Consider the following 27,814-nt stretch of genomic DNA (forward strand, 5'->3'; position numbering starts at 1 on the left):
TTTTGTGCCAATGATCATATTGTGATGCAGATGCATTTGAAGAACTTTTCATATCACAATCTTTCCAGAAAGTCAGAATGATTAGAAGATATAAAGCTACTTTCCAAGGCTTTCTCAGCAAGAAATGCATTGCTCATTTTGCCACAAATGTCTGGAAATCGCCTCACCTTTCTGAAAATACTCCTCTCCATACTGTTTTTTAATATCAGGGGGGAGCTTTTTCCAAATAACCTCCTTCTCTTTCAGAACCTGTGCTGGATCGGTCAATGCTGTTTTGAACAGTCCGGGTTGAATGCAACAAACCTTAACTCCAAAAGCTTTCATATCTCTCCTGCAAAGACAGCCCAATGATTTAATCACATTAGACATTATTATTAATGCTGTGGGATTTTTTTTTTTCTGTACTAACACTTTTACTTCTGTCTTTACATGGCACACCAGCACACAAATATTGTGAGGTTTGTTCATAGTTGTGAACTTTCAGCTTGCTATCCCTAAATGAAAGAGGGATAAACTATCCCACCTGCTTCACAGAGTGAGAACATGCATGGGCAGTGACAGTGCAGTAGCTGGCATAGTGTATTTCACATCCTAGTTCAACTGGCAGTAGCTCATTATCTATCTGGCTTGTCAGCTGCCTAAATGCAAGCATGTAGAGCCCTTTTATATGTCTTAGGAAATCCCTTTCAACCTCTGGCTGATGTCCCAGATTGGTACACTTCCTTCTGGCCACATCTCATATCTGTCAGCCCTGTTTAAGTGTCCCAGTATCTAAAATGGCACATTATCTATTTAGGCACACAAATTCCTCCCCATCTGTGTTACAAGAGAAGCCATGGTGGTCCCCAGGATTAGTTTGCTATGCTCTCTAGATCTCTCTAATGATCGGTATAATTTAGAGAAGACACTTTGAAGAACAAAGCTTAGACAAGAATTACTATCATGCAGTAACTCATGGTATGTATTTTTTCTGGATGGGCAGCTGCTGGAAGTTTCTAGGTGCACTTTTAAATTAGGAAAATTAGGTTTATTTTGCAAAGACATCTCCGTTCCCTTGAGTGGCGCTTCTTCTGCCTCAAGGCCTAGATGCACACTAAGATAGGTTAGCTGTGAATCTATAAGAGTACCAATTACACTGCAATAATACTTGAGGACAGCTTGTGTGCCCAACAGACTTTAGACCTCAATCTTCAAAAGTCGCATAATCTATATTGAGCAAAGGCACTTTTAAGAAGAATTAGTCCTAAGGGTGTGGTGTTTTTCAACTTTATACCAAGTGCCAGGATTATAATTCAGCTTCTATTGTGCATGTGCCAGTTTTCAGTCTGTGAGCCTTCAGAAAAAAAAGTGGTCTTTCCTCATAATGAGTGTTATACCTTAGGCTGTCATTAAATCCTTCTACCCCAAACTTTGAAGGAACATAGCCTCCACCACTGAATGCTAGGCGACCTCCAACACTGGATACATTTACTATCCTTCCCTTTGCTTTTTTTATCAAGGGAAGCATATTTATTGTAACATTTATGAGTCCAATTAAATTAACTTCAATTGGTTCTCTAAAGTGCTCAATATCCAACCAGTCTGTAGGAGCTGTTGGGCCCAGAATCCCAGCATTATTGACAAGTCCCCAGAGACCTGCAGGGAAAAAAGGAAGAAAGTCAGGAAGCAAATTTTCATCTAATGTGTAAGATTAATTGAACTGGGTGAGACTTCACAGAAAAATCAGTGAGGGACCAAGAGGGCAATGAAGATTTGGAGGAATTGCTTGAAAATGTCCTGCATTATTCAGCTTTATTCTAGTGTCCGGGTTTTATTACCACACGTTCCATCACCCTTTGCATAGTCTTCTCCCTGCTGCAACATTTTGGGCAGGGGGTGGTGCTGGCTTTTTGTGGGAGAAAGGGAAGTAGAGGAAGACAAGGCATTGCAAAGAGCAACTATATCGAGTGACAGGAAATGTGTAAGGAATAGATCTGGTCCTTGGTACAAGTGTCCAGAGACACAGGTAAGTGTGCCCTCGTTCTGAAAGGGATGAGGTGCCAGGACAATAAAAACCATCTCTTTTTAGTAAAAAAAAATTAAATATCCTTCTCAAAGGTTTGAAAACAAGGAACTGTGACAAAGAAGGCTTTCACTATTCTTTTTCCCTGCACTAACATTTTTGTTGTAGCAGAGAACTTATGCCTCACATTGACTGACATGCCCCGACTGGAGCTGGGAATGACTTGTTTTTAAATGATCCAGCTCCAAAAAATGAGATGGAGGCAGGGAAAAAACACTAGATTGATTTGAAAGGCATTTCTGAGTGCTCAGAAGTGGGAGGGGAAAATACAAAAATGTAAAACCAGTTCTTCTCTTGTATCAGCTGTTAGAGTTGTGTGAATGAATACTTTTGCTGGTCTGACCTTTCTCATAGTTTTTCTTGGGGAAAAAATCACTTTTGGCCTGAAACCAAGCACAGTTTCAAATAAAAGTAATTTGGCAAGTTATAAGCAATTTTATGAAGAGATGGAAGGTCAAATAGAGATTGGAATTTAGCATTAAGCATAATTGGTACCATGGCACATCATAATAGACCAGATTTAAGACTCAAAGTTAGCAGAATCCATCCCATAGGATCTTGGGCTTTTGTAAACTCTACTGCAATACCACTCCTACTGAAATCAGGCAGTAATAATGCATCGTTAATGCATCATTAATGCATCATTAATGCACGAGTAAGGGCAGCAGTATCTTGTCTTGCACAGCTTGTTGGGGCAGAGATACAGGATTTTTCTATTTTTCAGATGGTCTGCAAGCAATATTCCAAAATATTTATGTTCAGATTTATTCAATGGAGTTCATATGTATTTTTTGCTTATGATAGAACAAGTGATTACTTACAAGTCATTTATTATATGTATGCAATTTTTAAAATAAGAACTCTTTAAGCTCGTTAAGCAGAATTTATTTAATTTGTTCCCTAGCTGCGTAGGACAGCATGGGAGGTGCTGAGCACTCGTGCCATAACCCACATGTGCATGCAAGTGCAAACAGTCCCAATAAAGGTTCCAGGAACTGGATTCCTGCTCTGACAATGATGTATTGATAAGCCTGACTTTTTGAGCACATTCCGAAATATTTACCTACCACTAACTAGATGTATAAAACATCCCTCTAGTGAGATCTTCTTCCTTGTTTCTGGAAGGTGACAGGACACCCAAACACACTTGTCAAATGTTAATTAAAATAAGCTGTGAAAGTAGCATAGCATTTTTAGGAAAACTCTATTTCTTTTTTTTTTTTTTTTTTTAGAAGAAAGGTATCCTGGCACTCACCTTCTGACTGAACTTCAGATTCCACCCATGCGGCCACTTTCTTAACACTGTCTGAATCTCTCACATCTAGCAGCACTGTCTGAAGCTGCTTCGAGGTCACAGCTTTTAACTCTTTGGCTCCTGTTTCAGTCAGACAGCTGGCAAAAACACGGAATCCCTTTTTATCAAAAATCTTTGCTGCCATATTTCCAAATCCTGTGTCACATCCAGTGATGAATATATATTTTCCAGTGAGATTTGTAACCTTCATCCTGTCTCTTGCCCTCCAATGCCACCACAGAGAGACGATGCCAAGAAAGAGTAATATGTAGAAAAGCATTTTTATTGAAGACTTCTGGACGCTTTCTCCTGAAATGAAAAAAAGAAAAAACACAAACTGCTAGTTTTTAAGGGATTGTTAGTTGGTTGGTTTTTTTTCTTTTTTTTCTTGAGTCGACTAACTGCAACTACTCAGACAAGCAGGCGCAATTGGCCTCTTTGTGTTAAAACAAACAAACAAACAAACAAACAAAAATCCTCTCGAGCAGAAATGAGAACCAGTGATATATTGCAATAAAGTTACACAGAATAATGCACATTATGTTACTGTTGCCAGGTCAATGAGCTCCCATTGAACATATCTGGGAGAAACGCTGACTAGAAAAGAGTAGCAAAAATGAAATATTTGCATGGAAATCAACAGAAATATCTGAACTTAGTGTCAGTTCACAGAAAATTAAGGAGTAAGACTGGGGCCAGCTGGCAAGATCAGCGGGACCCAGAATCTTTCTTGTTGCTGTGGACACTTAAGCAATGCTAGCCAGGAAAAATATTTCACTTTCTTTTACTAAAACCTTTGGTTGTCAGTGTCGGACTCTCAAGAAAGAGGGTAGGCAAGTACTGACGCTTTGCCTCTCAAGAAATAAATTCCCACCAGCTAGGCTGTGGGAGGGTATGTGGGGTCCCTGAGCGTAGGAAGGAGGGTGCAGGTCAGTGCACTTTGCCTGCCAGAGGGAAGCTCAGGCCGTGTGACATCAGTACGACAAAATATGTTTGGGAAGAGCCTGCATATCTGGGATTATACTCCAATTGACTGAATAGTGAATTTATAAGTAACTATTGATGATGGATGATATTTCACTTAGAGAAAACAATTCAGCTATACTTTTCCATAAGTGCTCATGGCCCAGAAAACAGGAGATGCCTAAAGCAATCGACTGAAAAAATAATTCTAAATAGACGTAAAGGAGTACAGATCTTTTTAGAGATTGCTTACAGACAACCCATCTCTGCAGGGCAAGACACAATGAAGTTGCATTTACTGTTGCCAAATTCTCCTCTGGCAAAACTTGATTTAAAAGGAAATTGCAAACACCTGACATGTTTTTAAGCATCATAATAAGAACAGGAACACTGCTTTTATTTTCTGCACGTAGAACTGCTTTCTGCTCTGACACGGGAGGTTCAACATATCTCCATTTTTATTGCAGGGCCTGGGGCTGCTCATGGTGCTTGTGTATATAAATACGTATGCTGGCGAAATGCAGCTTCTTGTGCTGGCTGGAAGTTACCCACGGTCTTGTTAAAGTTGCAATCCAGAGATGTTAATTTTTGTTGCTTAATTTCCTCTGCAGCATCAGTAGTGAAGAAAGTATGAAGAAGTGATTAAGTAACTGTCCTCCCCATGTAGTATTTCACAGTTCCTTTGCTAAGACTAAGAAATTTTCCCCTCGGCATATGTACACATGCATAGCAGACTCAGCACAGCAGCTGGCTTTCCTTCTCCTGCAACCCTCCTTAAAATTACCATTCTCTCTAACATAAATAAAACAGAGTTTTGGCCTGATCTGTAATCTGGTCAATAAATAAAAATAGAAGCCAGTTTAGACCGAAGGAAAAGGCTCACCGAGGTCTGTTTTTGCCATGGCAACTGGCACATCTACAAACATGAGACTTGGAAGGTAAGGGTTAACTTCTGGTCCCTGTGATCTTTAATCAATGGGACAGTGGGACTTTCTATCAAATTAATAAAGTGCCGAAATGACAAGGTTTTCAGATAGAGTGCTTTGCACAGGCTGTGTTTCCAACTCCAGCCTGCCAGGGAGACTGACAACTCCAGTGCCTGCCCACAGTGACCCAGCTTTGCAGTGTAAAGGTCTACCTCCAATTTTTTACAGAAGCCACAAACCAAGAAAAGAAAAAAACCAAAGGGGTCATCAAGAAAAAAAATGTATTCTCTAGTTTCCAGGCAGGATAGTGATAAGAGGCAGTCAGTCAAAAGCCCCAAAGGCATTTGAGTGGTGGCATTCGAGAGTGGTTGAGAAAGCAGAGGCACAGGGGACAGGCAGGCTCACATGGACATGCCACTCTGACAGGAACAGGCGAGGTGACCAAGGAGCCAGCTGCCCAGAGGGTGGGCACTCTCAGAGATGTCTTTTTGAAATATTTTTTTTTTATTTTAACACATTGAGTCACTTAATTTGGATATAAAATTTATAGTTTGCATTTAAAATTTACAGGGTGTCTTTTTTGTTTTTGTTTTGGGGTTTTTTTGCTATCTCTGCTATTTTTAGTCACACAAGTGTTGGAATGGAGAAAAAAAAATCCTTAACGGCTGCCAAACTTAGGTAGGATCAACAGGATAAGTGAGTGCATGTCCTGCTTCTGATACTTTCCAAGAGCAGATAGTGAGAGGCTAACTATAGAAACAAGGCAAGTAACGAGAGCTGAGTCCCTTGCTGCCTACCTCCCAGCCTCCTGGCTGGACCCACTCCAGACGGGATTTTGCAGTTTCAGTATAGCATATTTTTATGACTAAGAAATAAATATGCCATGACTTAGTGTCTCTGATCATTATTTAGACCATGGGAGAAGAAATGAGTTTGTTTCTTTCTTTGTGCTAGCCTCCCACCTGGAGCCTCCCAACAATCACCGATCAGGACTTTTTACTTTCCATAACAAGAGAAAGTCACCTTCAAAGAAACATCCCCATTGTGCCCAGAGGTACTTTCCTTATTTCACTGGGCTATTGCCCATTGCAGTATGAAGAAATGTATTTTGATTGCAAAAAAAAAAAAAAAAAGGAAATTGACTTCTTATCAACAAACAGGTTTTTGCTTGCAGCAAAAATCGTAAAACCCAAACATCAAAAGAGGAAGTCTTCTTGCTCTTAGGTGCAAAAAGGAAGTTTCCATGTAGAACACTTGCTAAAGATCTTTGGAAAGGACAGTTACTTTTTCAAAAGTCATGCTGCACTGAAGGAAATAATGTACATATGCACCTCATGGGATTGACATAATTCCATTTTTAATAGCATAAATCACAAACCAGTAAACTCAGTGTAAAATTCACTTTGCATTGTACAAAAGGAATACTAAGTCATGTTTATATAAGTGCTGTGGTGCCAAGAAAAGCATGAAGACACAGCATGTGGGTGCTTGCCAACCTGACCAACTGTGTCTGTACTGACCTTTCCTGCTGCCTCCCACTCCTCTAGCCTCTGCCCTCATCAGAGTCCCACAGAGGAGCTTGCTCTCTTCCAGCCCAGAGAATTTTTTTCTCCTGCCTAAACCTAAACAGCTCGGGCTTAAGGCAGTCCAGACTCAGCCTCTTTTGTTCCATGGGAACCATACTTCTACCTTTTGTTAAAACTTGTGGCACGCAGCAAAATTCTTCACAGAACCATGTATGTCATGAAATCTCAGCCAATCGTCAAATTTTTCAAGACTGATTTTTATTAAAAGAGCCCTCTTCAAGCCTCTCTCCCTGCCATATAGCAGCAGAGTGCCCCAGCTATGACTTGATCTGTGACGTCTGTTGTTATTTTTAGTAGTTGCTTCATCGTTGCTGATTGATGCTACATCTGTCTTTCAAATCTAGTATCATCCCTTGTGTTTGGGTTTGGGATTTCCTTCCAATCTTTATCTGTAACAGGATGTCTCCTACGACTGGTGGCATAACCGTAGAGTTTGAACACATTTGGAGTATTCAGTCTGAGCTTGGACTAAGCCTTGATTGTGGTTGTCTTTGCAGAGATTGACGGACACCTGAAAACATAAAAGCAGCTGTTCCATTAGAAGACAGCGTGTGTGCTTTTTTTGGTCTGACATTAGAAACTGAACAAAGCTTCATGTGCAGAAATTGTTATGTTCCCACCTTCTGTCTCTCTGTGTTAGCCAGATAATTCCTTTGGTTTTAACCATCCTCATCAAATCTCTGTCACTTTGCTGGGATTATTCTCCCAGACTAGATAATCTCCTATTCAACAGATTCAAAGGTCTGTTTTTGTTACGAACCCCAAATCCATTGTTACAGCCGGTAAGAATATAGTGTAGAAAATCATTCGCCAAATAACTTGAATGTGTTCTTAAAATCAAAGCTGGCAAATAGTATCTACTTTATTTGAAATGTCCCTTACCTTACTGTACCAAAAGAGAGCTGTGAGTTGCTTTTATTTAGAGTTCACCTTACTTTCACCTTCGTACTATTTAGGTGAAGAAATTGTGATAGCCTGTGGAGTAAAATAACAAAAAATATTTTCAAAATCTGGGAGAAATAAAGAAGCGAACAAAGTGTTTTCCTTTGTTTTTCAAAAGATCAGAGGACAGGAAGATAAAGCATCATGCAGAAACAGAAGTGTACTACAATACACTTCTGCCTTACATTTCTGACACTCTGAGGTGCTGTAAGTGGCACAATTAAGATGGGGATTATACTCAAGAGAAAAATCTGGTGTCTGGCTTCCTGGCCGCGGAACTGTCTTGCTAGCTACAGAAATAAATTTAGCTATGAATGGTTAAAAAATAAATTAATGAAGCATAAGAGCTGTCTGGTCACTGCCTTCTGTCAGGCACGAGAGTCCAGACTGCTGTAATTGCATACAGACTTTAATGCAAAACACTCAAACAAGCTGCTCATCTGCAGTCTCAGCCTGCAGTGGCAGAGTGAGTCTATTCACCTGGTGGAAAACTCTGCCGGCCCACGCCTCGATAGCTGTGAGCACACACTGCAAAATTTCTGGCTATCTTTAGGAAGCTTTGGAAGCATTTTATTTGACTGCCGCTACTAGCTATTGTCAACACTGGAATAAAGATGAATCGGTTACAGACTACAGCTTAGAGCAGAGGAGTCTTGTGCCAAAAGAGAGCATGGGCATTCATTTCTCACTGAGAAATTATCTCTCCGGGAATAACTAAGATTCATTTTCATTCACTTGCTCTTATGAACTGTTGGAAAAAATCCAGAGAAGAGAGGATACCTTCATTTGGAGTGGTAATATGCTGGAATAAACAGCTAGTCCACTTGAGGGAAGAAGCAGTTATTTTACTGCATTTGGCTCAATGAATTGTGATCTTTTTCTTCCTGTGCAAAGGGGTATTAAAATGACGTGAGCTGTAAGCAAAATGTTTCCCTTCAACTCAGACCATGACTGAGGGGAATTATCCTGACAGTATTGCTCATCTTTCATGAACTAAATAGTATCTATAACTTACCAAAATTCAGAGATTTTGCATGTGTCCCCTACAAGAATGCAGGGATGGAAGCATCTGTCCTCAGTCTCCTTGATTTACTGAATTCCTGCTCTCTACTATTTTAATTCAGCGGCTAATTCTTCAGTCACTGAAGGGCTGACTCTAGCAACAGAAACTGAGTTTTCCCTTCCCAGGACACCAGAAGGAAACAAAGTACAAGAGGGCTTGAGGAGATGGAGTGGATTTGTCTAGTTTTTCCACCAGTAGCTGAAAAAGGAGGAGGGGACTGTGGGAGGGGGACCAAAATTGTGTGCTTCATGTTCTCCACTTTGCCCTACACAGACAGATGATTTTTCAGCATAGATTCACTTTTATGGCTCATGTCATAAAGTCAGGTCAGAATTTATTAATCTTCAGGATTTTTTGTAAGGATGAGTTGAGAGAAACGGAGGTTTAGAAGGGAGGAGAGCCCTTCAAAAAGGCTTGGGTGCTCTGTGGTCTTGGATCCAACTCATCACCGCCTTAATCTACTTCATTAAGCAGGGTGAAACAGCCTTTGCACACCCTTTATGAATGCTTAGATGAGCAAAGTCCTGAAGTGAAAAGACTGAAGTAATTTGAGTAAAGCTAAAACTGTATTCTGCCTCTGGCAAGCCAAGCATTGTCTGGAGATGTTGGACTTCCTTGCATGCTAAGTGTGAGGTCTGCTCCAGTACCTTGAAAAGCAAAGGCATTGCATCACCTTTGGCCATGTTGCTCCTGAAGAAGCTGTCAGGGGAGAGTGAGGCAAAGCAGAGTTCTGCTCCACCGTATATATTTTCCTTCCAACCTTTCCATTCCTGTGCCCTGCACTGCAAGTAACTATTTTATTTTTTTTTCTGTAGCTGTATGATGTGGTTCACAAGGTGGTTATCACTGTGACATTATCTCAGATAGCATTATTCTCAAAGCTATGCTGTGTACACTAGTGTAGATTGTAGACTTCTTTTTATTAAGAAAATGGGAGAAGACAAACAGGTTTTTGTTTGGTTATGCTGTTACTGTGAACATGGTAATGAGGAAAATGGAGTTCTCGTTAACTACATTTAATTGTGATGCACTTTTGTGCATCAGGATTTATCATGGAAAATCTGAGACCACAGAAGATTTGAGGAGAGCTGACAGTTACTACAATTAAGGCATTGCCTTTCTACCTTGTCCTATCACTCCGGGCTTTCTGCAGTAGGACGTGATTTCAGAGGGGAACCAAACATGTTTGCCATTTCACTCTAAACTGCGGTGACATTGGCTGAGGTCATAGTATTGTCCTCACCAATGTCCCTTATTGAAAAATCCATGGAGGGCTCATGTCCGGTGAAAGTTCACTACTACTCAGGAGCTTCCAGGTTGTAAGATCTTCATTTTAAAGAAAGAATGGTAAAATATTAGAAGCAGGGGGACAAGCTATGGGTTAGAAAACAAAGCTTTTCAGCAAGTTTTTAATCTGAGTTTAGCTTAATGTCTGAACCAATTTTCATATTATTCAGCTGATGTTGCTATTTACTGCAGGGACAGTAGTGTATACTGAATTATTGCATGGCTAATAAAGTAATTCTATACTAATGCTGATAAAATAATGCTATGATAATCTCTTCCCGTACAATCATTGTGAGCTTTTTTTTCCCAGAGAACAGTCTGATCTCTTTGTGTGTAATTGCTTTCCGAGTGCCCTGACTTTATGTTGTGAGATTACATTAGTCAAATTTAAACTCTCCATTAGATGTCAATGAACTGTAACCATTGTGACTGCAAGGTTATTGACCCAGGTACAAATAGCCAATGCCCAGTTTAAAGATTCAGTTCTGACAAATGGGTTAGAATAATGAAAACGTGATGGGAAATGGTTGGGTGCTTCACTGACTAATTGAACAGGATCCTTGCAATTTGTTCTATGATACATGATTTTTCACAGCCACGGGTGAGTAACAAATCTATCATGTTTAATGTTTCAGAGTTAACTGATGAAACTTCCTGAACTGAAAGGTCCCTGTATTTTTCCTTCAGAACAATTTCAGATAAATGCTAAATTCCCTTTGCACAGTTAGTGTTTTGGGTTGGGTTGTTTTGGTTTGGTTTGTTCTGTTTTTTTTGGAATAGGACTGTTTGAAGAATAAGACATTCAAGTTCTGTTTTGAAGCAAAATGTCTTTCTGCATGTATGCTATCATTAATATCTGAGGAAGTGGTAGTGCTTTCAGGGCCAATTTTCATTGGCATTTTTTCCCCCTTTATGTTAAATAAAGATCTAATCTGAATAAAGGTATGATTTGAAAAATATTTCAAAGAGCTTTGGATCAGGTCCTAATGTTACTTCATTCTATAGCATATGTTCCTTTGTTAGCATTTTTCAAGTATTACTTGTTTAAATCTGGATTTTGAGTTCCTTAAAGTCTGTGTTTTCAGATCTCCAGCTCCAACCTCACAACTGAATTGACACATATAAAAAAATTGTCCTGAGAATATGATCACTGACAAAACTGCCAAAAATGAGCTCCTGAGAAGCTTTCTTTTTCTTAAGAAACTGCTGGAACTTTAGGGGTATTTGAACAAATAGTTTTTGGAGATCGTCTGTTTGAGACTATTTCAATGGATCAGACACAGCAAAAGCCAGGAGGCAGGGAGCAGAATAACTCTGTGTTTTCTCTGAAGAAGTGAGTGAATTTTTTTTTCCACCTGGGGGAATTTGTTACTCTCCTCTTCAGTGAAAACGTAATCTCAGGGGACTTAAAGCTGCCAGGAATATATACTTGCTCTTTTGGGGAAGCTACATTTATTTCAATATAAACTGCAAATATAAATCAATATAAATCTGCAAATTAAGCACTTAAATCTTTTTCCATATGCTTGATGCAAATCCAGCTGAAATGAAATTTAATGATTAGTAGGTAGGTCCCATGTGAAACAGTGATACGTATATGATGCTTTCCTTTCTTCTTTCTGGTCAGAAGCAGATGTTACACGCTTTCTCTGTTGTATAAAAGAGCAGAAAGAGAACTTGGAAATGTGCACACAATAGAGACTTTAACTAAGGAAGTACCGTAGCTTGTTCAGCCCATTTGCCACCTGTCTCAGACAATGGAAAAATTATGATTAAGATTGTAAATTTTTTCACTGTATGTGGGGACGAATTAAAAGCTCCTGGGATTTTATGTTGTAGGTAACTCTTCTAGTCCCGGACAGATGTTTTGCTATTGCAGTGGTGATTTGGCTTTACACATTTACTCAAGGAGAGAATTTGAGTACCAATTTAGCGGGTCACAGAAAGTGAGGGGGTCAGAATTTACGGACCTGCAGATGAATAAATTGTCTCTGCTCATCAGAAACTTTTAGGCAAGAAAAACTACATCCATAGAGTAGCGATCCGTAAACCAATGTCCAAATGAATGGATGTAGTGATTGAAGTTCTGCAGAGGTCTGTCTTGATTCTGGCATAACCCAGTAATATTGATAGTGATGTGGATTACACAATGGAGAATACCCTTATTAAATTTGATCATGACATAAAAGGAGGACAGACTGTAGATATGCTGAAGAACAGGACTAGAAGTCAAAATACCCTTAACAAACAGGTAAAAAGGTGCTATTAAATATGGACAATAGCAGGCAGGATTAATCAACTGTGAAAATATAGTTTGGAAACCAACTGGCTCTGTAGCAAATTGCAAAAAATGAGTGGCTTTGGTGGATTACAAACTGAATGTGAACCAACAATGTGTTACTTCTGTTAAAAAACCAAATGTCATACTGGGTTGCATAAACAGGAATATAATCCATGAAACATGAAATAATCCTTCTCCTTTGCTCAGCGTTGGTAAAACTTGTGCTGTAGTGCTGTTATGCACTCATCACTTCAAAAAAGATATACTAGAATCCAGAGGAGAGCAGTGGAAATTATCAGAGGTTTAGAAATACACCCTACCAAGGAAAACTGAATGAGTTGCTTTCCTCATCTGAAGGGGGAGACTTTCTTGTATTATTTAAATAAATACAACCTACTTACAAAGTGGAAAGGAATTATTATGTTCCATATCCTTGGTGGATTGCACAAGACAGGTTTTAAATTATGACAGGTAAGATTCGGTTTAGACATTAGGAAAAAAATATTTTAGCAATAAAGACAGTGAAGCACTAAATGCCTAGGGAGTTCTTCAGGCATCTTTGATAAACATCAGTTAAAATGATACAAGAATAATTGAACTTTGCCATGGATGCTTAGAATTAATCAAGAGACTTTGGTCTTTCCAGCCTGACCTACTGATGATTCAGTGATGTGCCAAGAGATGTACACATAAATTCAGGAGGAGAGGATAAAAAAGAGAAGGGTTTGGTTGGGAGTCAGCAGTTCTTGAAAGCCAATTTGGAGGGAAAAGTAACACAAGTGAAAGATTGAGACTTTATGGGAAGTTAAATTATTAAGTCACATATACCTCCTGAACCACCGGACTGGCTCCTATTATGTTGCTCCATTTGGATCTAGGAATGGGTGTATTTCATTCACCTTCCAGTAATTTCAGAACCAAGCTTCTTCTCAGCCCTTCCCACTCGTAAGGACTGCCTGGCTGTGGCTAATCACACAGCTGTTGCCAATAGGAAGAGATTGGTAGTTTTAATACCACTAGCGGAAAAGAAGTGGTTCCTTTAGAGGGCTAAATGGGTAAAAACTCACCTGGCTGGAAAGTCAGGTGGTGTAACACAAATAATCTGTGGAAATTTTACACAGATTACTTCCTGTGTTATTTGAGTAAAAGATGTTAAAGCTTTGATATCTGAATGTGTTGTAATATGCTAAAAATGATAGGTTGTGAGAGGTTTATACAGAAGTATAAACATACAAATGTTGATGTTTAATGACTGCTGTAAGGTATTGTAACTAGACTTTGGGGTACATTACATTAATCAGAGGTTTGGATGAGATGACTTTGGTTATGAAAGGGCATGTTTTTGGGAGGGTTTCTGCAGCACTATTCCCCAGGTGCCGTCTTGGATGCCAGGCCCATCTGGACAAAACTAGCACTACTGGAAGATTTTGCCTCACAAAAGTTCTTCTTTAACAAAAAATGTTAACTTTGTCTCATTTCTTCTCATGTACAACATCTGCTTAGCATGTCAATGTGACTAGTTGGGAATAAACCTGTCCAGAGGAGCAGGTCTGCTGGGCAACTTGTCCCAGCCAAGATCTGTGGGAGTGCAGCTGGTGGTGGTGACGCTGCAGATGTCGGTGTGGCCCTAGGGTGTCCCCCCTGCTCCCAGCCAACCTTCTTGTCCCCCTGGTATGGTCCTGCTGGCTGCTGCCAGCTGGGATGGGACAAGGCAGGGGCAGGTCTCCTGCCTGATGCTCCCTCATAACTGAGGCAGGATCTGTCATACTAATATCTCAGTCTAAACTATGGATGTCACCTGCACAAAGGCAGTAGTTTATTTTAATACAGCCATGAATGGTGACAGGGCTGTTTGCAGCGGGCTGCAGAGCTCTGTGGAGCAGCCGCCACTTGAGGCAGGAGGTGCTGAAGCCTTTAGAGGCCTTGCACTTAGGGGTGAGCTGGGCATGTTTCTCTGAGCTGTTTTTTTACTCTGTAGTTTCACTCTGTCTGGGACGTCTATTCTGTAATAACTTGTGCTGTAATCGGTGGCGTTGCCTTGGGGTAATGAGGGCAAAACTGAGGTAAGCAGGAGTTTAACTTGTCGTCTACTCACAGAGAAATGTATGCTGATACTCTTTTTTTTTTTCTCCCCTCTCTTCAGGACTTCTGATTTAAGTAACTAATCATCATGTCTGACCCTGTTGTTCTGCGTAGCATCAAGAGATTGGGAGAGGATAACTATGCTTTTGACTTGGATGGCAAAAGTAAGAAGTTTATTCTTCAGTCAGATCCTTATTTCATAAAGCATGTAAAATAAGCGGTGGGTGGCCTATGTGGAGCAAATAGTCTACAGAATACAAAGAAAATACTCTGTGGAATAAGTATAGAGTTATGTGGTACCTGCTGCTATGGATATGCTGCCTGCAAAGCAACTTTTCCCTAAAAACTACATAGAACAATCCCTACTTATGGACAATCTTTACTTATCAGCCTACAAGTTCACAATATCGACCTAGTTTTTTATACTCAGCACTTTGGTGTGCAAGTAAAGCGCCTTTACTAGGGAAAAAATAAAAAGTTCTGTCTTCTGTAGTTTCTAGAGCTGCTTTCAACAAACACATATATCTGTAGTCATACGAGGCAGAATTCTTATGAGCTATTGCTATGAGAATAGCTGCATTCCTTCTCCTCATCAGAGCTTTTCCTTTTTTCTTCCATTTTTCCTTTGCAGTGTGCACTTTTCCATTTTGCCAATCCAAATTTGGCAAGGGTCAAGGAAGAGAAACTTCTAAATATTTTGAGTTCTGTTTATAAGACTTGAGAAAAGTGGGGAAAGAGAGAGATATTAAATATTTATACTGAATGTGAGATACAAAGGAAAGCAAAACAGTATCACATAATGGAAGATGAATTGCAATACAATGCAACAGATATGCTCCTCACATAGAGTAAAAAGGGTTCACAAAAGGATTCCTGCACTCAGATATCACCCAAGTTCCCTAAGCATACTACGTTTTGCATTTTCAAATTCCCTGATGGCTGTGACCTAATCTGCAAGCGTTTAAGCTTTCATTAAAACATTCTCCTAGGATCCAATGAAATGCTTCAGACCATGCATAAAATAGCCTCTGTTATAAACACAGGCCTTAATGGGTTTAACAAATGTGACATTCACTCTCAATTTCACCTGCTTCATCACAAAAACAGGTGCTCTCAAGTTGGCTCTGAAAAAAATACAGCTTGAGAAGGAAGGATGCTTTTTTATCATGGGTTCTCTTTTTTTTTTCTTTTCCTTTTAATTCATCAGATGTATTGTTAGAACAATCACGCTGGGTAGTGATAAAGACTATGCAGCTTTACTTCACTTGAAATACTTTATGACAGATTACCTCCAGAAAACTGGAGACTCATATTGAAAGACAGTCCCTCTCTCTGGAACTATTTTTCACCAACAAAAAGAAATCAAAACAAACCATACTAGACTGTCACAGTGAATTTTTTTCTCCTGCCTAAACCTAAACAGCTCAGGCTTAAGGCAGTCCAGACTCAGCCTCTTTTGTTCCATGGGAACCATACTTCTACCTTTTGTTAAAACTTGTGGCACGCAGCAAAATTCTTCACAGAACCATGTATGTCATGAAATCTCAGCCAATCGTCAAATTTTTCAAGACTGATTTTTAATAAAAGAGCCCTCTTCGAGCCTCTCTCCCTGCCATATGGCAGCAGAGTGCCCCAGCTATGACTTGATCTGTGACGTCTGTTGTTATTTTTAGTAGTTGCTTCATCGTTGCTGATTGATGCTACATCTGTCTTTCAAATCTAGTATCATTCCTTGTGTTTGGGTTTGGGATTTCCTTCCAATCTTTATCTGTAACAGGATGTCTCCTACGACTGGTGGCATAACCGTAGAGTTTGAACACATTTGGAGTATTCAGTCTGAGCTTGGACTAAGCCTTGATTGTGGTTGTCTTTGCAGAGATTGACGGACACCTGAAAACATAAAAGCAGCTGTTCCATTAGAAGACAGCGTGTGTGCTTTTTTTGGTCTGACATTAGAAACTGAACAAAGCTTCATGTGCAGAAATTGTTATGTTCCCACCTTCTGTCTCTCTGTGTTAGCCAGATAATTCCTTTGGTTTTAACCATCCTCATCAAATCTCTGTCACTTTGCTGGGATTATTCTCCCAGACTAGATAATCTCCTATTCAACAGATTCAAAGGTCTGTTTTTGTTACGAACCCCAAATCCATTGTTACAGCTGGTAAGAAGATAGCGTAGGAAATTATTCGTCAAATAACTTGAATGTGTTCTTAAAATCAAAGCCGGCATGCTAGATTCTGCAGCTGATTTTAAAGTCTGCAACACAGCAGCAGCAACCTCAGCTCCACGACTATGAAAGAAACCAATGTGAATGTATTCTGAAAGTCCGCTCTCTCCCCAGTGTATTGCTGCCGCAGCACACTGCTCTGCATCCTGCTGGAGTGAGCAGCCATCTGCCTGCTGAAGCAATACAGATTTCCCCCCTCCCCTCCCCTGCTGTGTTCTGTTCTGTTTTTAAAACTTCTCACTTAGGCTGCTAGCTGAAGGCAGTTTCAATGCATGCGGCATTGTGGGCTCTAATACTGGTGGAGAGGGGGGAGGAATGACGAGAAAAGGGAGTGAATAGGTAAAAGGGTATGTCCTTCTATTTCTGGGAGAGAAGACTGTTCGTCTCTTCCAGACATTTACTTAGAACTTCTCCCAGATTGCCCAGATTTATCTAGCTGGTTTGAGGGGCTGTTTTTTGTCTCTTAGTTTGCCTTTATGCACTTGTCACTTTTACTTGTTAGAGGATTTTGGCAAAAGACTTTCTATTGGGAACAAAGCTCTTCCTATTTTCACAGTTGGTTTTTTTTTTTTTTTGTCTATCCAAGTGAGTTTGCCTCTGGTTTCTCAGTTTCCTTGGAAATGCACTGTGTTTTCTGCTTAATGTAGTGAGCAGTTTGTTGAACTGCTAGAGCACCTTTCCCAAAGCAAACACCATTGCTTTAAAACCATACTGGCACCGGCATTCTGCTGATTGATCTCATGCTCTGTAATCTCCAGTGAGGTTTGTTTCAATAACCAACTACATATTAGTAAGAATTAGCCCTCACTGGATCAACCCTTGGACACCACATCTGTAGGTATAGTTAAGAGCCAGCTTTAGCTGGGAGCCTTTTGAGTACAATTTTTCATCACTTGATTTCCTCAAGCTTAACTTTTACTGTGTTTACTAAAAACTCAAATTCTTGGCAATGTTCTTCAGCTTTTTCTTGATTCTGTGCTTTTTTCAAATTGGAAAATTTCTTAAATGTCTTAATTCCTCTTTCAAAAATTTTTAAGCATTCAAAGGTTACTATAACTTTTTCTTTAGAGTTAATAAATTCTTTCGTCTTCCCTGCCCTCTTTTCTTTTCAATAAAAATCATGTTCTGTTCTCTTTATCTACTTTTTCAATTTAGCAGTGTGATCTGTTACTTGTCTGTTTCTTTATTTAAAATTAAGCACAGACAATGTCATTCAAAATTCTCCTCCTGCTTAAAACCTGCTGGCCTGCAAGAGCTGGCCCGCAGCTCCTCGCACTCTTGAATAGCATTGATATACTCTTGTTTCCCTCTTCAAGTTCATAGATTAGGATTTCTTCACCTTTGGAGAATGCTTATTTTGCTCTCTAAATTGATATGACTCAGAAAGCTATTTCACCAGACTCTCTTGTTCCTCCCATTTTCCTCCCAGTAGCCAGTTCCTTCATGTTTTGCAAAACACTTGGCATTATGAGCCTGCAGAGGAAGCTTTCTCTAAACCTTATCTTTTCCAATAAGCCCTGGAGAATCTTCTAGGAGTGATTTCAAATGATTACAGCTGTTACCAGCTGTCAAACTTCAAAAAACTGCAGAGATGTTTCCTTTTCCTTCACAACCAGCTCTTTTCTAACCCCAAATGATTCTTTGTAATAATAATTTTACAAATTAAAACCTTCCTGGGATAGACACATGTCCTTATTGAAAGAATCTTTTCTTTTTACCATCCCTGAGTAACAAAGAGAGCAAAATAAAACCAGCAGAGTCATTGTTAGCTAAAGCCAAATAAAGTTCTCTTACTAACCCCCAAAAGGAGATGTAATCAGCTGTTCCCTTAGTCTCAAACTCAGACAGCTTTTATCTAACATTGTTGCCTTGAGAAATGCAAAACCATGGAGAGAATGGAAAAGCCTCCTTCCATTGGGTAGGAAAATGGTGGAAGCAAAATTTGTGGTTGCAGTGACCTCTTTGCACCTTCTGTGAATTGTGATGCAAAGTTCCTCTGTGTTTGCTGTGTGAGATAGGCCTGTGCATGCTCAGCGTTGTGTCACTAGATGTGAAGAAAGGCAGGCAGTGCTTGAAAAGCATGTGGTTCTGTAACTGATGCTGGGATGCTCAGTGCATTGTAAATGAGCAAGGTGCGTATGCCCAGTGCCCTTAGATTATCCAAACTGTCCTGTATACATAAAACTAGCTCTTTATTCGTTGTCATCTCAAGTGATGTACAACAAATGTTTTCTACATCAGCCCTTATGATGACTCTTCTTCTTTAAGGCCCCTGCAAACACAAGCTGTGCTTTAGGTATGTCAACATCTCTTGAAAGGGAGTGAAATCCAGACCTGTTCTGGGGACCGTACAGCATGGTTACATCTTGCAGTATAATTCCGTTCCTTAGGGAGTATCCCAAGAATAGACTTCAGTTCATCTTATCATCCAGGGGCACAGCTGCCCCTCTTCCCCAGGATTTGCAGTCTGTAAGTTGTTGGAAGGCAAGAGTGACGAACTACTGCTCCTCCTTTCAGGGAACATGAATGGACTGCAAGTAGAGTAGTATTCCTTGATGACACAGTGTCCAATAGAACTAATTAAATACTAGCAAATATTCTGCAATGAACACAAATTGACTTTTGGCAATAGTCCTGAATAATGTATTTAGTGGAAACCATTTTGTCATCTGGGGGATTAAAAACCTGAGACTACTTCTTCAAGAGAAAGCAGGCATAAATTGATATAAATTTACCAAGGAATTTTTGGACCCATTGTCAGTTCATGTCCCTGGCTAGATGAATGAGAGGGAATAAGATGCTTTACAACTCAGGAATGACCAGGTGGGGTTCTAGGGTTTATGTTTCACATGTCTACAGAGGATTATGTACTTTAACAATAATCATTAACTAGACTGTGCGTTTATTTTTCCTAACAGGTAACAGCTTCAAGAAATCAGAGTAAGTCATGTACACAAACAGAACAATCAGTATTTCTAGGAATATTCAAAGAAGTTAATGTCATTGGATCAAATTGACGCATTTATTGAATATATGGTATTTAATGAAAAGCTGTTCTCTAGGAGTGGAACTGCCTTATTTGATACAACTGACACAGGTAGACCAAAACAGTCCTAGAAATCCTTAAAAACACAGAGTAATGTCAGCAAAATATGGTCTTTCTTCTGAAAATGTTTTTGATACTCAAATTTGTCTTTCTTCAGTGCTTTTAGTTTGAGAAATGAGTTTTTCTGGAATTTTAATCAATCTTGATTAATTTCTCTTAAAGCTTAACCGTTAGAGGCTAAAATAAAATGAATTAGTTTGCATCATTTGAACTCAGATATTGAGATTTAAACATAGAATTCTAGATAGTTAAAAGCTAAAATGACTTAAAGACCTTGACCTTCAGCTATTATCTCAGATTTGAATGGGGTTAAGAGGCCCCCTCTTCCTAAATCTTGTGACAACTCTGTAGCAAACTGGACATCCTAATGGGGACTGTAATTTGGGCCAGCTCTTTCTGACACAGTGTACGCAGTCTGAGAACTACTCCTAGAATGAGAAAGCAAGATCATCTCTTAATTTTTGTCTTTGTCAGGTTGCCCATCTCAGAGAGCAGGAGCCCAATATTCAAGGTCTACCATGGTCTTCGCACATATTTTGAAACCCAAGTTCTGTTTGACTTTCACATGTAACACACATATGGTCCTACCTACTGTACATGTAAAACTTCCTTCAGGCTTTCTAGGATCTGGTTTCTGAAAACTGTTCATGACAAATAAAGCTTGAATTTATTTGTTTCATTAAAAACAAAATAACCCAAATTCAAATCCCTGCTCATTCATCACTGGATGTATACAGCTGATAATTACTATGATTACTTGTTATAGTATGGATCCCATCCATAATGGTGTAACTAGTCCTTTATATTTTAACTGATCGTACAGAATAGCAACACATAATCTGAGCACTGAATAAAAACCTGTATGGTAGGGTGAGAGATTATGCTGCCAGTATGGACATATGAACATACAGGCAATATAAGACGGAATGGGAACAGGACCTTTCTCTGTCTAAAAGAAAAAACTAGCCAAAAATTTCTGTATCTGACCTCCAAGAACCTACAATCCACATTATGGCAATAGTGTTTTTAGAAACTGCTTATGAAACAAAGCATAAAGATTCAGATCATTGTAACCTAACTTCTGTTCTAGTCCCTGTCTAAAATTTGAAAGAATGATCAAATCACTAGTTCCAAAGAAATCTGAGGGAAACAGCTGGTCTCTTAAAATTCTGGGCAAAATGTCTCAAACAAAATGTAATTTCAGCGAAGTAACCAAGAGAATAAAAAGATTAATGTAAAATCTTATCTTTTTTGCTAGGAATTTCTCTACATATGAAGAACCTTTTATAGAGAAGAAAAATGAAAAGTGAGTTAAGTTCAATTCTGTGTACTGTTTTTGCATACAGAACAAAAGATGTGCTAAAATGCAAGTTTATAATTTTATGTTTTCTGTTCTTGAAGGTCATCAGAGAAGAAAGAAAACGCTATTCGTATTGGCTTCTTTCAGCTGGTAATGAAAGCAATGGCTATAAATATTTTATGTGTATTGTGCTGCAGAATAAGTGACAATAATCTATATGGTTGTTTTGGGGAATAGCTGTGACTAAGCCAAACTTTTAAGGATTAAACCATTTGGCATGAAATCCTGTCATTAAAGTCAATGGGAATTTAATAGAAGCATTTGTCATCTTGTCAGCTTGGTATTGATTATTGATATTTGTGTCATCATTGTCTATTAAACCCTTTATATTGAACCTACAGGTAGATATGGGGAAAAGAGTTAAGATGCACAGCAGGAATCTAGGTGACCTTGGTTCATTCTTATTTCTGCCAAAAATTTGCTGTGTGATATTTGGCAGGTAATTTAGCTTCCTTGGAATTGCTCCATGGGTATTAGAAGATTTGGTAACTACAGAAACTTAGGAATGTACAATACTGTATAGTATGTCTAGGTTTTGGTGGGTCTTAGAATCCCATAGGGTGCATCGAAATTTTAAAATTAATGTAGTAGAGACATGTCCAACCCAGCAGCATGCAGCTAAGAGGTTTTATTATGTCTGTTTTTCATGTAGTCTAGGCAATAAGCCTGTGAGATGTCCAAACTAATATGGTCCTGACTCTATTACTGGGCTGGTGCAATTACATCCATGTGGCTTCTATTCTACCTGGCTAAGTATCTCAACTCTTAGTTGGGTGGAGAGAACAGTCTGTCCACACAGAGGCTATGCCTGTCACGCAGAAGGGTTTTGAATTCTGCAGTATGTTTTGCACAGATGTTTAACTCCTAAAGTGCAGTTGGTAAACACGGTATGTTTGTATCAGCTGTGCTGAGAGATTAGATATCACACATCTGTGCATTTTCTGGGTTTTTGGTTTGGTTTTTTTTTAATCAAGGGAATTCCTAGACTTCCTATCAGCAAGGTTTACTACAGTTTTCTTCTGATGTTTTTTGTAGAAAGACCATTTATTTAATTATCTTTTGTGTTAACTGACTTATTTTTCCCTTTATCTTGTCTCTGCCCTAATGTCCCTTTTCCATGTGTGCTCCAAATTCCCACCCTTTCTTCTCTTAGACACATTATAGTGCCTACAGAACCTGGGCAGGCTCTTCAGCAGGTTATGATTCCTCTTTACACTCCTATTTTTAAAATACATAGCATTTGGTATTGATAACGCTATACGGACAGTTTGATTTATATATTTACACAAGACTTTAACCTGAGAATCAGACTTCACACAATCATGACAAAGGTAACTTAAGTCGCTGTATCTTAGCTCAGTCACCAGCTGCATGTGTGCGTGCCCTTGGCCCATGGCAAGTGTAAGGTAATAGGACTTACCTCGATCCTTTTTTTACTGCATGCTATGTCATATTTCTATACGTTTCTCCCATATTAAGAGCCAATGCACAATTGCATGGCTCAGCTAACACATTTTAGAATATTAATTACGAGAACTTGCTCTGAGACATTTAGCTGGCTTTCTACCATGGTACCCCAGACTTTTGAGAAATTGTCTAACTCTATTCAGAGGCCCTACATAATGCCCTAAGGCTTTTTCTTCCCTTCCCTCTCCCTCTGTCCCCACAGGAAATCTGCAAAGCAGACTATATATATGAATTATAATTACTATTAGTAATCTTTTAGCTAGTTTCTGGAATAATGATAATGTGGAACGATATTGAGCTATTAATGTTATATGATAATATATTCATTCACATGGTCAGATTCTACTGTCAACTAAAAGGGAGCTCCTAATAACTTATGAGGCTGTAATCACAGGTGCAATTAGATTAGATTGGAGAGAGAGATTTGTCTTATTTCTGTATTGGAGATAATTCTGAAATTTAAAGAGAATGATTTTGTATCTGATCCACCTGATTAATGATTTGTCAGCATGCAACCAACATGAAGACTGCCTCTCAGCAGAGACCATATTTTTTTCCTGTCTCTTTAGTTTCGATTTTCTTCATCTATGGAAATTTTAATGATGGCTGTTGGTAGTGTCTGTGCTATTGTTCATGGAGCAGCCCAGCCAGCTGTGTTGCTTGTGTTTGGTGCAATGGCAGACACATTTATTGAATATGACATTGAAACGCAAGAACTTAAAGACCCAAACAAGAAATGTGAAAATAACACCATAGTGTGGATTAATGGTACTATTCATCAGAATGAAAAGAATGCCACAATAAGATGTGGGTAAGTAGTAGATTTATTTGTTTCTTTTCCTTTGTTATTATGACTTGTCAGAGAATGTATTGCTAGTGAAAGTCCACTTCAGCCTTTAAATCTGGCATTTTCTGTCCATAAGGCAGAAAAAGGGCATGGTTCTTGTTCAGAGTCCTGTTTCTGAGCTGGAGGGAGAGGTCAGCTTGGGTCTTGGTCTTTCAGCTATAGATGTCAGCAAGGATATTCTTTGATGATGATTGTTCTGATAACAGATGTATCTGCTACACATCTGAGTTCACTAATCTGTTTTCTCGGGTGACACCGTAGGTAATAATGACTTCTGGTCATTCTGGTTAGGACTTACATACCTAGAGGTGCCTGCTGACTTCTAGCAAGTTAGCTAAACTTCAGTCATTGAAGAGAAATGAGCACTTCCAGGGTGCAATTTATCTCATCTTCTGGGAGATGTCTAAGGCAGGTCAGATGAAATGCCATATCAGAGTGCCTGTTTCTTTCCATTAACTATAATAAATGGAGTCTAGAGGATTCATTCAGATACAGATATCTGTCAAAGCCAAATTTGAACCTGTAACCTTTCCTAAGGCTCCTTTTTCAGTGCATTATTCTAAGAGTTTTCTCATCTCTGAATGACATTTAATTAGAATTAGAAGTTACTTATCTAAAGGTCTCTGAAACTCAGAGCATGTGGGAAGTGATTTGCATTCCTAGATGTAGGTGACGGGCCAAATTATTTGCTCCAGGCTGTCCAAACCAGCCCTCCAAGATGGGGCTGGCAGATAGAATACAGGAATTGCTACAGACCTCTGTTCCTCTGAAGCAGCAACTATGCACCAGGCAGGATTCATTAGAGCATTAAAAATGGTACTGGATATCTGTGTCAGGCACTTGAGTTGTTTCCGTGATTGCTTTTTGCAAGACATCAGGCCAGGTGCATAGTGTTCCCTTTTGGCTTAAAATTTCAGCGTACCAAATTCGGGGTAAACAGAATAAAATTTGCTGTCTGCAGAATGTTTTAAAAATGTTGTCTAAAAGCATAACCGATAATAACCTGAAATGCCTATTTCAAAGTAATCTAAAAGCAATAGGAGCAACTCAATGCCCTTCACTAATATTAGAAGTAATTTAATACTCCTACTTGAGCTAAAAGAAATGATCGTGTCAGATTAGCAAGTTTATGGTACAAAGTAATACTTGAATTGACTTTAGCAGCCCTTATTTCTCTGTAAAACATTGTTTAAAATTGAGCGTTATTAGTTGGTGTAATAGCACACAGCAAGTGCATTCAACATCTAATGAACACTTGTTAGGCAGCTCTTCCTGGAAACACCCTCTCAGCTGTGCTGTTTCAGTCTGGTGGGGTTTCGCAGAGGCTGCAGGGCTGCTCCAGGACAGCAGAGCGTTTCCTGGTTATCTGCCAGCACCCTACCCCTGTGCAACCGGCAGAGCGAGCAAACCTGCCGTGGCTGGCAAGAGCCTTAGTATTGGGAAACAACGCCTCTGTTGTTAGCAAAACAAGCTGACTTGCCAGCTGACGTGACTCTGACTTGAAGAAACACCAGATTAGAAATCTGTGAGAAACTTAAAAAAGTATTGCTAACTTTTGGGTTTTTTTTCCCTCAGGCTGCTGGACATTGAACAAGAAATGACCAGGTTTGCAGGTTACTATGGAGGAATTGGTTGTGCTGTACTTGTGTTAGGATACCTCCAAGTCAGTATTTTGTTCCCTATTTTGATTTCAAAGTTTAAATCACTAAATAATTAAGTTTATAATAATTATGTTCCCTTTAACTGCTTAGTCAGCTGTCCATTTGAGCAGAGCAGGTGCTTTCAGTTCTCATTCTATCGGCTGAAATAGGTTAGCTCTGGCAATCTGAGAGCTCCTTGGATTTGTGCATGCATGCCTTTGTACAAGGATACACTACCCAGTGAGATGAATGCATGCTGCTTCTTTCACGCCACAAGAAATACTTGTTTAAGTGTGGTTACTGTGAAATCCACATGCCCTCCCAAAATAATAGCTGAAGAGCATGCATATTCCCAGTAGGCATCTCAACTGCATCGAGCCCTGTGTTTCTATTATACAGATATTACAGACCACTATTAGTGTAAAACTAGTGTTGGAGAAGAATCATACCCTACATATTCTGTAGTAATGGTTCAATCCTCATGACCAAGATGAGCCGCGAGTGTGGATGATTCCTGCATAATCTGCTAAAGGGTCCACTGCTTTTGAAGGCTTTTATAATTGCAAAAATCACTTGTCATTCTCCTTCCTGAAAATTGTCCCTGAGGTAGGATGGCTGCCATCCCTATATTACTTACAGCTGTAGATGGAAAAATTTTTGTCTGTATGACATTCATGTAACAGCACGAGGAATTTAACTTGCATCTCCTCTCAGCCTATCAGAACTGAGACAAATGTTTCATCCAGAGGCTTTATAAAATTGTTGGATTTTTTTGAGACCAAAGACATAAAACAACTATCATGTCCGTGTAGCTAGAATGTATTTTACATGAATAGTAATTTTATCAATAGCCAAATTGCTTTTTCCCATTTTAGCCAAATTGCTTTTTGCCATTTCTTGGGAGTAGAAAGACTTTTTACTACAATTTATAAGCCACATTATGCTCTTCCCAGATCTGCCTTTGGGTTATGGCTGCAGCTCGTCAGATACAGAAAATGAGGAAAGCTTATTTCAGGAAAGTAATGCGAATGGATATAGGCTGGTTTGACTGTACATCTGTAGGAGAACTGAACACCCGAATTTCTGAGTAAGTAATCAAGAAAAAACATATGCTACAGAGAACGTTTTGCACTTTTTTTCCAAACACAAGAGAGTACCAATAACTAGGCATTTGACGAACACCTTCCAATAGAAAATACAGCTATGCTCCTGAGGGCAGGGACACGGCTGGTTGTCCCCCCCCCGCCCATCTTCAAACTGAGTGCCATAACTGTTAAGCAACAATTATTTGTGGGGGCTAAACGTGGGGAGGGTTTTGTTGGGTTTTGGAGTGGGGTGGGGTTTTTTTGGCACCTTGTCCTATCCTTCCCTTCTCCTCCTGTGCCCAGTCCTTTCGGAGTAATCTATAATGCGGCTCCCGCTGCACACTCCCCTGAGGCTGGAGATGTGGGTTTGAACCCTCTCTCACTTCTCAGAAAGGAAAATTGTATTAGGGGCACATTTTGCTTTTGTTGGCTTTTAAGAGAGAAGAGTGAGCCTTGCTTAATCTTCTGCTAAAGAAGGTACAAGCACCTACCTTTAGAGAGGGACCCAAGTAGACGGAGAAACCTTCTTATCCTGGGTAAGCATTTAGCCCTGACGGAGTTTAAGGCTTGCTCCTTTTCTTAGTGGTTCCTCTTTACAGGCTGAATGCAGCTGCGAGGTGAATATGCTGACTCTAGGTGGCTCCCTGTTCTCAGTCGTGCCTGTATAATAGTAGTCACATCTGCAGATGATTTTTCTGTAGTTGAAGGGGATTTCCTTTGCCTTTACTCACCACCCAGTGGTATCTATGACTTTCTGTGGTGTTCTTTTTATGAAGAAAAAAATGCCTTGTGTAAGTTGTTGTGAAGAATTTCTCTGGCAAAAAAATAGGAACCAAGTATGTATCTGTCTAACAAGTAACACTTAGTTCCCTGGGTTTTTGAACAACATTGTCCTGTTCATACAAAAAGATTTCTGACTGCAAAAAACATCCTCCGTAAGAAATATAAACATGTTGTTCAACTCAACATTCCTAAATTTTTCAATAGAGGGCCGTAATTTCACTTGATATATCAATGACCTAATAACTTCGGACTTTAAACCTCAGCACCACTTGCTCCTATTTGTTCCAGGAGTTCCCAGTTCTTCTGATCTCAGGGGTGATGTAGTACTAGCCAAAAGTGGAAGAAGTATATTGACTGTTTTGCTTTAAGATATTTTTTCTCTACTGGCAATGCATAAGAGAGAATAAATGAACTCTGCAGCTGCCTAGGGGTCGAATGATGTTAACCGCTGCACCACTGTCCGGCACATGATAGAGCTGTCATGTTTTCCCACTGCCTCCAGTGACAGAGTAGCCTTCCTCAGTTTTCCCACTCTCCCTCCCATTTAGAGAGCATACTACCTGATATGGTGGAGAGAGAAACTGGGAGGTGGTGGAAGGCAGAATTCAGAGTTACAGACCTCTTCCCTTTTCCCGCCCCCTCAGCAAGACGGTATAGTACATTCTCCGTGCCCCATGATGGGAAGGATGCCATATCAGCTATGCCGTTTTTCCATTATCAGATAGCTGCATCCAGCTGGGACGTCTCTGCCCCCTCCTGGGAATAAGCTGGGGCACAGTAGTGAGAACCAGCTAGTGAATGAGTCTGCTGGCA

General features: G+C 39.6%; 2 protein-coding genes across 7 annotated transcripts in view; one reads left to right on the forward strand and one right to left on the reverse strand.

The window, feature by feature from the left end:
* Window positions 1-27,814, reverse strand: part of LOC141746924 (dehydrogenase/reductase SDR family member 9-like) — a 30,138-nt gene that overhangs the window by 1,153 nt on the left and 1,171 nt on the right. The window contains exons 2-6 of one of the 6 annotated variants that reach the window (XM_074596285.1): window positions 26,710-26,878; window positions 7,714-7,806; window positions 3,318-3,665; window positions 1,377-1,635; window positions 168-331 (exon numbers count right to left, since the gene is read on the reverse strand). In XM_074596285.1, the coding sequence (XP_074452386.1) occupies window positions 168-331; window positions 1,377-1,635; window positions 3,318-3,636 (742 nt within the window). In that variant the 5' untranslated portion in view covers window positions 3,637-3,665; window positions 7,714-7,806; window positions 26,710-26,878. Of the gene's footprint in view, window positions 1-167; window positions 332-1,376; window positions 1,636-3,317; window positions 3,666-7,713; window positions 7,807-26,709; window positions 27,192-27,814 lie in introns of those variants that run through there. The other 5 variants (XM_074596286.1, XM_074596287.1, XM_074596284.1 and 2 more) reach the window with 5 other exon arrangements.
* Window positions 10,608-27,814, forward strand: part of ABCB11 (ATP binding cassette subfamily B member 11) — a 49,894-nt gene continuing 32,687 nt past the window's right edge. The window contains exons 1-8 of the mRNA XM_074593519.1: window positions 10,608-10,724; window positions 14,548-14,650; window positions 19,632-19,653; window positions 21,078-21,125; window positions 21,221-21,269; window positions 23,216-23,457; window positions 25,069-25,156; window positions 26,087-26,220. Coding sequence (XP_074449620.1) covers window positions 14,575-14,650; window positions 19,632-19,653; window positions 21,078-21,125; window positions 21,221-21,269; window positions 23,216-23,457; window positions 25,069-25,156; window positions 26,087-26,220 — 659 coding nt within the window. The 5' untranslated portion in view covers window positions 10,608-10,724; window positions 14,548-14,574. The remainder of the gene's footprint in view (window positions 10,725-14,547; window positions 14,651-19,631; window positions 19,654-21,077; window positions 21,126-21,220; window positions 21,270-23,215; window positions 23,458-25,068; window positions 25,157-26,086; window positions 26,221-27,814) is intronic.

Source organism: Larus michahellis, chromosome 7, assembly GCF_964199755.1.
Source record: "Larus michahellis chromosome 7, bLarMic1.1, whole genome shotgun sequence".
In the NCBI taxonomy this organism is placed as follows: domain Eukaryota; kingdom Metazoa; phylum Chordata; class Aves; order Charadriiformes; family Laridae; genus Larus; species Larus michahellis.